This window comes from Henckelia pumila, unplaced genomic scaffold (genome assembly GCF_033568475.1).
Source record: "Henckelia pumila isolate YLH828 unplaced genomic scaffold, ASM3356847v2 CTG_461:::fragment_3, whole genome shotgun sequence".
Lineage (NCBI taxonomy): Eukaryota > Viridiplantae > Streptophyta > Magnoliopsida > Lamiales > Gesneriaceae > Henckelia > Henckelia pumila.
The window spans coordinates 3,162,891-3,174,219 of NW_027331831.1; the positions used below are offsets into that span (position 1 = coordinate 3,162,891).

At 34.6% G+C, this 11,329-nt stretch overlaps 1 protein-coding gene across 3 annotated transcripts; it reads left to right on the top strand.

Annotated features, from left to right (window-relative positions):
• Positions 1 to 1,892: 1,892 nt before the first annotated feature.
• LOC140871706 (uncharacterized) lies at positions 1,893 to 6,290 on the top strand. Of its 3 annotated transcripts, none has more exons than XM_073274359.1 (8): positions 1,893 to 2,087; positions 2,543 to 3,649; positions 3,737 to 3,827; positions 3,925 to 4,082; positions 4,277 to 4,328; positions 4,484 to 4,563; positions 4,659 to 4,752; positions 4,827 to 6,290. In XM_073274359.1, exons 2-8 carry the CDS (start codon positions 2,642 to 2,644, stop codon positions 5,366 to 5,368), a joined length of 2,025 nt encoding a protein of 674 aa, XP_073130460.1. In that variant the 5' UTR covers positions 1,893 to 2,087; positions 2,543 to 2,641; the 3' UTR covers positions 5,369 to 6,290. The 3 variants fall into 3 exon arrangements, with proteins under 3 accessions (XP_073130460.1, XP_073130462.1, XP_073130461.1); XM_073274361.1 differs by having other exon boundaries at positions 2,058 to 2,190; XM_073274360.1 differs by lacking the exon at positions 1,893 to 2,087 and adding an exon at positions 2,234 to 2,365.
• The last annotated feature ends 5,039 nt before the right edge of the window (positions 6,291 to 11,329 follow it).

Consider the following 11,329-nt stretch of genomic DNA (forward strand, 5'->3'; position numbering starts at 1 on the left):
TAATTGATACTAATACTCGGACGCACGAACGCGATGCGCGCCTTATATATTTAATTTTTAACTGAAAATAAAAAAATGATAAAAAATAGTTAAATAAAAGAAATGATATTTTGTAAATAAATATTCATAAAAAGACAAAAAAATAATGAAAATGATATTTATGTAATTACGTACATAGCCATCAAAGAGCAAATAATACGAGAGAGGTCATACTAACATACAAAAGTCTCCCTCATGTTTAATATAATAGTAACATAATCGCACACAAGCAACATCGTGTGTATAAAATCATATAATATATTTAACATTGTAAGTTATGTATAAATATTATTTTTTCGATAATATTTAAATTTATTTTTTTTCATTTATAAAATAATATAAAAATAAATTTAAAATTTATTAATCAATTTATCTTATCTATAATGTTTAGTTGAGAAAAATATGAAAATTTGAAATATTGAAATTTTTTAAAAAACAAATAAAAATAAAAATGTAATATTTATATCTCATAAGGACAATTTCGACAAATGAAAAGATTATGTCTAAGGGGTAGATTCTTTATATATAGGGAGAGATTAGTACCGAATTGCACGCATTGCGTGTTTATACAATGTGTTTTTGCGTACACGCGTTGGGTGTTTGTACGATTCGTTTTTTCTTACACATTTGCGTTCATATACAGTTTTTTTTATTAAATAATTTTAGAAAAAAAAAATATTAAACTACATGTACAGTTCGTTTTCCCGCTTAAGCATGATTATTTTGGTGGCCCTATTTTCCCAAATGTTTTAACGACAAATTGATTATAATATAACTCATTTTCATCGCGAAAAAAAAAAACCTATGTTGTATTTCCTAAATTTCTAGTCCGATGGTAACCTTGATTTTTTTTTTGGTGGTAACCTTGATATGGAGGTTTTTTATCTAATTGTTAAATATTTGAGTAAGTTTTCGTGAGACGTCGTCATAAATCTATATCCGCGAGATAAATCTATCTAATCTATGTCGACAATAAAATTTCATATTGAAAACGTGAATCTATATCCAATCTACAATCGTACTGAGCCATACATTTAACATAAATAACATTTTTCGTTTATTCACAAAATTGCTTCGTGAAACAGTGTCATAGGAGTTTTTTTAATACAAAAAATTATTTTTTTCATGAATAAATTCAGATCAGAAATCCGTCTCACAAAATTGAACTATAAGTGACATTTTTTTGAACGAAGAAAAATCTAAGTTAGCGAACAAAATCAAAACTTGTTTAAAACTTTCATATAAAAAAATTGAAAAACTTCTTATTAATCGGAACTTGGAAGAAGTGAAACGATCCGACTAGTTCTAATGAACACGCCATGTGACCCAGCAAATTTATGCAAGTAACTAACAAAGTCATTGTTTTGTACGCCACTTTGTTAAAGTACACTTTCATTCAGCATCATGAATAATAATGACAACAATAATAACAATTAGTATTATCACTGTTATTAGATTAAATTAAATTTTTTTTGAAAAATTTGTTTTTTTCAATAATTTTCTAATCTTAGTCTAAGTAACTCGCAGGATCTATAAACCAAATTCTTTAAAATAAAAAAATGGAGAAAAAAGATTATTATCAAAGCAAGAACACAAAATTCTATATTCAATAATGTAGGGTCTTTGCCTATTATTAACAATAATTAATCGGGAAACACAAGATCAAGTGTTTTACCCGATGTGACATTGCTATAAAATCCATGAATGCTAATTATGGTGAAATTATGAGTTTCATGTTTTGAGTTAAATTACAATTTCCTTGGAAATCTGTCGCCCGATTTCACTACATGTATAATAACTTGTGAGTGAAAAACAGAGCATGATATTTTCAAGAATATGGCTATATCAGCATCTACTTTCCATTTATGACCATTCCCTTTCTGTTCCAATTTTTCAGTGTTCACTCTTCTCTTAGCTTCTTCTTTATAGAGCCCCCCAAGCCTAGCCCCTCGATCTCTGTGCTATAATGGCACAAAACTGATCACGCCCATGTGAGGAAATCTTACACTCGGAGATTTTTTTAATCCCCTTTTTATATGTACATGAAGGTGAATTTGGCTTTTTGCCTAGAGTATTTTCTTTTTTATGTGATTTATTATTGAAATGTGATCAATCCTGAGTTTGAAAATCCATGAAAATTTTGACTTGACGGTAGTTTCTCTCTTTTATATATATTTTTTGCTTGGATTTTTAATGAAGGAAAATGGGTTTTGTTTTCTAGGAATAATGTATGTGTACGGGTAAGAAAAAAGCCATCTTTTTTTTCCTTTTTTTGATTGTGGGAAGGTAACTGGGAACTCATGTGGGAGACCTGCAGGTTTAATGGGTGAGGACTGCGATCCATTTTGGATCTACTGCTTTTATAAGCAAAAGTTGTTTTTACATTCATCCAGGATTGGTATTTTTATTTCCTTAAACAGTTGTAAAAGCGCTGATAGTTGAATTTTTTCCCCCGAACTCTGTTATTTTCTCGCCATTTATCGTGTTTTCTTTGCTATTCAAGGTTTGGTACTGGAAGGGTAGAAGCACGTCGAGTTCCCACGCCTAAAAGATTGAATCTTTAGCTTGATTTCAGCTGATTCATGGGTTGAACTCGAGGAACATGGACTGCTCGAGCCGTCATGCGGAAGAATCTGAGTCTTTTGACGCCATGGAGCAGGTTTCATTGGCGGCATCAGGTAGCCTTGATGATTGCCATAGTTTTAAGAATTGGGAATATGATGTGTGGATTAATAGTCCCCAGAGTGTGACGGAACGCCGTAGGAAATTCATTAGGTGGATGGGATTGAACTCAGATGGATTAGAAGGAGACGATTTCTGTAAAGAAAATATTGGTAGAATCATGGAGGATGGTGGAGCTGTCAAGAAAACACCACCGAGTACCGAAAACCGGTTTTCTTCGGCTTCCATTTGGTCTTACAATGATCTTGATTCGTCTATGGAGGTGGATTTAGTAGATTGTATAAGTGACAATGGTAGCGAGAGTGTACGCAATGTAATTGGATTAGTGGAAGATGAGAAAAACGAGTTGCAACAGTCTCCAAAGCTGTTTGCTAATGGCAGTGCACAAACAACAACGGATAAGTTGAAAGACAGGTTGTTGAATAGATTGCGGTCCATTTCTTGTATGGCGTGTAGCGCTGTAAGTGATGATAATGTGCGATCAAATAACGAAACTAGGATTCAGAGAGTCAAGGTTCGATATTCTCGGAGAAGGATGAAGAAACTCTCAGCCCTTTTCACAGGACAAGACATAGCAGCCCATGAGGGTCCAATTTTAGCTATGAAATTTAGTCACAGTGGGAAGTACCTGGCCAGTGCTGGAGAAGACAAGTTTGTGCGAGTCTGGCTAGTCGTGGAAGATGATAGATCAGATTTAATCGATATTCCGGATGCAGACCCGTCTTGTGTGTACTTCTTGGTAAATAATGAATCTGAATTAGGACCTCTGCAAAAAGATAATGCTAATGCATCCAAGCGTTTGAAGAAAACACAGGATTCAGCTTGTGTCGTCTTCCCTCCGAAGGTTTTTCGGATTCTTGAGAAGCCCTTGCATTTGTTCCAAGGACACAAAGGGGATATCTTGGATCTTTCTTGGTCAAAGAATGATGTATGCATATGTGTTTAAATTGAGCAAATTTATTGTGACATATTTGATACTAATTGCATTCAAGTAACATCTTTTTTCAACTTGCAGTGTCTCCTCTCAGCATCAGTTGACAAAACTGTTCGGTTATGGCGAGTTGGAGTCGATCATTGCCTCAAGGTCTTCTCTCATAACAATTACGGTACGTGCTGCTAAATACTTGGTTTAGGGAATCGCAAGAATTTGAATCTAGTTTTGAACTGATTTATTTTGCCAAAAACAACTTGAACACTATGCAGTGACGTGCATTCAGTTTAACCCTGTGAACGATGATTACTTCATCAGTGGTTCGATCGATGGGAAAGTTAGGATTTGGACAATAAATGGCTGTCAAGTTGTTGATTGGACTGAAACTAAGGAGATAATAACCGCCATTTCTTATCGCCCCGACGGACAGGTATGTTCCTTGGCAGAATAGAGGGTGCGAATATAGTTTTCTCTTTTGTAAATAATGTGCAAAGAAATGCATGGAAAATTTTAGGAAGAAGGTAGGCGAGGGACGCTGTTTGCGGTCCTGCCCTTGGTATATTAGTACTACTTTGCATTTATCGTAGGGTGCATCAACTAAGCATTTCTGTGTTTGGTTTGCAGGGCGGTGTAATCGGCTCTGTTACAGGAACCTGTCAGTTTTTCAACATATCAGGTGCTCTAGAATGAATTCAAGAAATGTTTCTCTTTTTTACAATTCTGGTTTCAATTCTCTCTTTTCTTGTTTGTGTTTGTATTGCTATGGGAAGCAGGGTGATTTGGTCGCGAAATCACCATTTTTTTTATATGAATTTGTGTTAAATGTATCAGACAATCGCTTGCAGTTTGAAGCTCAGATGTTCTTCGCCAGCAAGAAGAAGTCACCCTGCAAAAGGGTAACTGGCTTCCAGGTTATTGTCGATGCATTCAGCAGAATATTTATTATTTACCCGTTGAGAAATTTTCGACTTACATTCATTCTAATTTTGTTGTTCTGTGGATGCAGTTTTTGGCGCATGACCCGAGCAAAGTGTTGGTAACTTGTGCAAATTCACAGGTTAGAGTCATTGATGGTATGGATGTGATCAGGAAGTACAAAGGTGTGTTTTGATTGTTCTTATGTGTTCTTCTTTGATCCATATCTCAAAAATAAACTCAGTTTCTCTGTAACCAGGTATTCGAAATGGAGGGAATCAGATTTCTGCTTCGTTTACATCGGATGGGAAACACATTGTCTCAGCTTCTGAGGATTCAAATGTTTATATGTGGAACTACACCGATCCGGTTTCAAATTCTTTGTCACAACCAAAATCCATTAGATCATTCGAGTGTTTCTCCTCCGACGCCTCAGTTGTCATACCCTGGCCTGGCTTGAAAATAGGGAACTCAGAAAATGAGTTAAGATCAAGAAAATATGATCAGAATTCTAAAAACTCATTACCCTTTTCACTATCCGCTTATTTCTCTTCCGGTGGCCAAGAATTTTTCCTAGATTCCAACCCGAGGGGATCCACGACTTGGCCCGAGGAAAAGCTACCGGTGTCCCATCCCCGAGATATGACATCTTCAATGTGTAAATCTCAGTACAAACTTCTCAAGTCTTGTTGCCAAAGCACTTCATCCACTTCTCATGCATGGGGTCTAGTCCTTGTTACAGCAGGTTGGGATGGAAAAATCCGATCTTTTCATAATTACGGGTTACCGGTTCCCCATTGAACACAAGGTCTCTCATGGATTGAGAACCTATGCTGCCAGATGCACGCACCCCTTCGCCTCCCCGGTGTAGTTTTGATCACATCCTTTATCCTTTCGAGGGGCGGACCTGACCCATATCTCTCGACTACTAACGCATTGCATGCTCAAGAAAGTTGGTCCTTTCATGGGGCAAGAATCGACAATCAGAATGTACAAAAAAAAATGGGCACAGATAATTTGGATTTCGTTTCAGCTGAAAGATCTTTTGGGAGAGAATGAATTGCCTAGCTGGTCGACCACGATGGCTGCCTATAACTGTCACATAGAGTTAGTTTTGGCATTATTCCTATTTATTGGCGTACAGTGGGGAGTGGGGTATCCAAATGCTTCTGCACTTGTCAATACAAGTTTGAATGGGGCTGGGAATTGAAGAGTCAAATATGCAAAAAGTAAATCAGAATTTCATTTGTTTATTGTGTGATATTTGCATTTGGTTTCTGGCCCAGCAAAGGATGTGCAAGTGTGTGGCAAATGGGGGTGGGGCCTTGGCCATTTGTTCGGAATACGAGACGTGGGACTCGGCAGGGGGAAGCTGGTGGCGGATATTGGTTTTGAAGGAATCAGTGGGGAATGCAATCTTTATGGTTTATTTGGTTGGTCTGAGTCATTGAGAGATATTTGTCTGCAACATTTTTTTTCTGTTTTTATTCTGGCCTGAGTTGCTCCCTAGATGACCCGTTCTCCGGTCTGCGTGTCGACGGCTGATCGGTGGCTCGGCCGTGAGTTTCTGGCCCGTTCTTTGATTACATGTTTCCTTGAAAGAAAGGGGCAGATTTGATTAGCTAAATCTCTTTGAGGTGACATGGACCATTTGGTCATTTGTGCGACATGTATATGTTAGGCATGTAAATGATTTCATCGATTCTTGGCTCCAAATTTTGTTGTGATGAATAAAAAGCTAAAGTTCCACTTTTTTTATATAAGAAAAAAAAAATTAATCTTCTGTTGTGTACCCTATAATAAAATGATAATAGGATTGGACCCGGGTGGGGATGTCTTCCTCCCCATGCCCGTGCCCGTCCCAATCCTTAATTTTTTTAATCGGACATCCGCATCACGTGCTTGCGGCGACTAATCAACCAAATGACCTCAAACTCGTCTCGATTCAGATAGGCACGGGCCAGACCCCGAACTCACGAGTGAAATGGTCATGCCCAGATATTTAGCTTCCTCCGGATTTTTTTTTCCTTTTTTTTTTTTGTTTTGGGTTCGGATTTGGAAAATGGAAGGCCGAATCTTGCAAACTGACAAAAATAACTAACTGAAGTTAGACATAAATTATTGAAATTGGAGTGGTGGACAAAAACCCCGCATTAACCACGCACATGTAATGGATATGTGCCCATATCTATACCCCAATCAGTCAACGTGTCTGCACCCCAATAAGCATAATTGTTTGACATATATATTCTAAACATAAACACATAATCATAATTTGATAAAATTTATTATTTTTTAAAAATAATTTTCATGTTACAACTTACAAGTAATGTATCCGGCATCGAAGTCTCAAGTATAGGATGAAGTCTCGAGTTCGTTATTCAATTATGACAATCCCCTCTCCCAATTAAAAAAAAAAAACTCACAAGTAATATAATAATTACTTTAAAATTCAAAAAATATAGATAAAAATATCTTAAGAGTTTTACATTTTTTGGGAAAATTGATAATATATGGTAGTTATACTTGTGGGTGAGATATACATTTACTAAAATAGAATTTTATGATATTTATGTTAAATAAATATGTATTATTTTGTAATTTGAGATCAAAAGTAGTTATTGTAAGGAGTTCAAATTTAATAACATAATTATTGTATATCGTCTCGCTCTAATCCCTCGACGAAGAGTAATTCCAAACCTGTCCAGCATACAATATATATAATGATTTTTCCTTCCAATACACAATGTTTGTGAGTAACACTCTTGTGAGATGGTCTCATCCGTGAGACGGATCAACCCTACTCATATTTAAAATAATAAGTAATACTTTTGGCATAAAATGTAATACTTTTTAATGGATAACTCATTTAAGAGACTCGTCTCAAAAAATAACTTTTGAGACCGTCTCATATGAGTTTTTGTCAATGTTCATAATGTGATTCACATTCAAATCTACATCTAAAATTAGGGGTGTTCATATTTTGGATAAAATCAAAAAAATAAAAAATTCAAACCGGAAAAATCATAGACCAAACCGAACCGAAAACCGTATTTTGTAATTCGAATATAAATATTAAAACCGAAGTTTATTTGGTTCGATTTTAGATTATATATGTCAAAACCGAACCGACCGAAAAAACCAAAATTGAATTAAATTAATAATTTTATTTATATTATATATGTTATGAGATGATATTTAGTGAATGAATAATTATTTTGAATAATTTTTTGTTGATTGTTGTTTATTTAATCATTATTGTTGTTTATGTAATTTACAGTTGATTAGTTAATTTTTTTTAATGTAATTTTTAGTTGATTGTTGTTTTTGTAAGTTATTTATACTTTATTTTTAAAGATTTTATTAAGAAATTATGTAAAAAAACATATTATATTTGACAGTGTATTTATATTATTAATTTTAATAATTGTATCAAAATCGGAATAATTGTATCAAAATTTGTGTTATTTTTTTGAAAATATTATAAGAATGTGGTTTGATGTTTGTACTTGTATTGATTGTTATTTTTTGTTTCTTCACTATATGACTATAACTTTATTGTGTTATATATTATTAATGATCAAACTGACCAAATCGAACCGTATAAACCGGTCCATTATAGTATAAAAACCGAACCGAAGTAGAACGGTTTAACTTCGGATTACATTTTTTATAAACCGAAAATTGAAAAATCGAACCGAAATTAAACAAATTAAAACCGAACCGACCGATGAACGCCCCTATCTAAAATTTTTAAAAATTATCATAGGACAGGGGCCCACATATTAATTAGACAACGGTTAAAAAATTTTGTGAGACGGTCTCGCGAGTCTCACAAAATTAAACCACGAGACCGTACTCATAAGCAACAGACTAAAGAAAAATTCATGCATGCGGTAGCATATTTCATACAGTTAAAAATAATAACATCAAATTAAAGTTTCATTGAGATACAGAACAAAGGATAAATTCAAGGTATTTGTTCAAAATCCCAATCGGCCAAGACTGGCCCATTCTCTCTTCCGGGCTTGGGATTTCGAAATGTTTCGCAAAAAAGAGCCCGAAAATTCTAAGCTATACGGACGTGAGCGAGATACATCTCATAAGTCATATATATGATTTACTGAATGCATGAAATTATGAACGAAAACGAATCGATTTCGTCAGCTATTCGGAGCTCAGTTCGTTAAAAAAGTTCGTTCGAGTATATCGAGTTGAACCCGAGATTGATTTCGACTTTGACAATTTTATCGAGTCGAACTAGGGCTGATCAAAATTTTCAAAAACCGCCCGAACCGACCGCACTACACCGCACCGCACCGTTGTATCTCATTTTTTAAAATAACCACGGTTAAAAAAAAAAAAAACCGCCCCGCCCCCACGGTGCGGTTATAATATTTAGTCAAAACCGCACCATCATGTACAATTTTATTTAGCTAGGGTTGTATTTAATAATGAACATTATATACAAAATAGATTTCCTACTTTTGTCACCTCCACTCTCTCAACTCTCCTTCAATTTTTTTCCTCTTTTTCTCTTGTTATTTTGTCGCTTGATTGTTATTTTATATAGTTTTATTTTGTTTATTATAGTTTTCATTCATTATTCTAAATATTTTGAATAGTTCTATTTTTTTCATTTTATTTATCATAAAAAAACCGCGAACCGACCGCCACCGCTTAAAATCGCCCAAAACCGCGAAATCGATTTTACATGCAACACCACAATTAAAAAAATAAAGTATAACCGAACCGCAAGTGACAATTCAGTTTGAATTTCTTCGAAAAAGCTGCAAAACCGCACCGTGATCACCCCTAAACCGAATTGAGGTACATGATATTGGGCTAGTAAGCTTGCTCCCTCGAGTTCGACTCATTTAGGTGGCTCGTTCGTAGTTGTATTGTGAGATATTTAGTAATAGATTTTATAGTGGTGTTATTTTTATTTGGGAAGTTGGATGTATTTTGGGATGTTCAATAATGTGATGAGTTTATAATTTTTTGTTACTAGGCTTGTCGTTTTAGTTATTTATGAAAATGATATGCTCTTTTTAATTTGAGTTAGGTTTAATTTATATAAAGATTCATTATATTGTATACTCGAGCTCAAATATTATGTCTTGATCGATTTTTTTTTAAAATAAAATTAAACTTGATCTTATTTGTATGCTCGACGAGCTCGGAAAAGGGATTGTTTAACGAACCAAACTCGACTTAAACTCTTTAGATGTGATAAACAAACTATTAATGAATTGATAAACAAAGAGGAGCTTAGGTGCCCCTCAAAATGAAAGTGAATTAATTGCAAATGCAGAGAGTAAACCCGTATTTATAAAAGGCAAAGTAGGGGACCACAACACTTTGTAGGGGACCACAAGTGTGTAGTTCACGGCTTCACGCGCATCTCCTTTAGAGCTCGCCCTCCAAAGACAACCAAGACACAAAACCAAGTTTACCACCCTAGTGCTCGTCCACCCTACGGTTCGTCCACCCTAGGCGAGCCTCTCCTCCCCTTCCTTCTTCTACCCTCTCCACACATAATTTCACATCTCCAATCTACATTGTCATAAACTTTTGACTTACTTTAGAGACCCCATGACTAGGGTCCAACTTGATAGGGCTCTCCCTCACCCCTTGGGAGCCAACATACACCTTCTTCAACACTTCTCTCATGGGTCTACCCTACCCCTTAGAATGAGACTCGGACCTTAGTCTTTGGTTACGAGTCTTCATTGGGCTCAAACACGTGATGAGTCCACTCATGGGATATCACATACATATATATACACACATGCACGCATACACACACATATATATATACATACATATATATATTAAACGAGTCTCATAAAAAAAGCTCGAACTGAGCTCGAGCTTTTATATATATTAAATCGAGTCGATCTCGCGAGCTTGATATTGTTCGATTTGGCTCATCTAAATCCTACACGAAATAAGGAGCGAGTCCTTAAAAAACCCCATGTGATCTAATGATTTTGGACCTAAGAGAATTCTGAAGATGGTGTTTGGCTTCAAATTTCCGTGCAGGATGATAAAGCTATTTTGCAATCAATGAAGTAACAATGAAGAAACAAACTTTCTAGATCGGTAGCAGTTAAAATAATACCCAGTTATTATTATTTTTAATAAAAATACTTCCAATATATATCAAGAATCCAAATTGGAATTTGCCAATATAGACGAAACCATAATCTAAATGGATACGAATTAATATTTCGCATCAACTGATACTAGCTCGCAAAATATCACACCCTTCTTGGCAAGAACCTAACATTGGTATTGTACGTAGAAACATCATACACCAAGGAGCCACATGTTATAATTAAATCGGATGACCCAATTTTTTCTCTCGATTTTATATATATTAAATTTAGTCTATTTATCAATAACTTAGATGATCAATTTTAATTTTAAAAATAAAAATATCCGAATTCAATTCATAAAAAAGGAAGCTAACAAAGTCTATATAAGGAGTGTTTGCAATATATTATGTTTTTGTACATGATGTGATTAAATTTATAGATTGTAAAAAAGTGAACAAAAATCAAAAGTTGGTAGTGTTTGAAAACAAAAGTAAAAATCTAAAAATCAAAGTTGGGTAGTGTTTGATAAATAAGTGATTATATGATTTTATAACTAAATTTTTTATTAGAATCACTTTTGCAGAATATAATCACCATATGACTTACTTTTGAATTTCAATTAAGTTAAATATAACCTAACATATAATTTAAAGTGATTTTT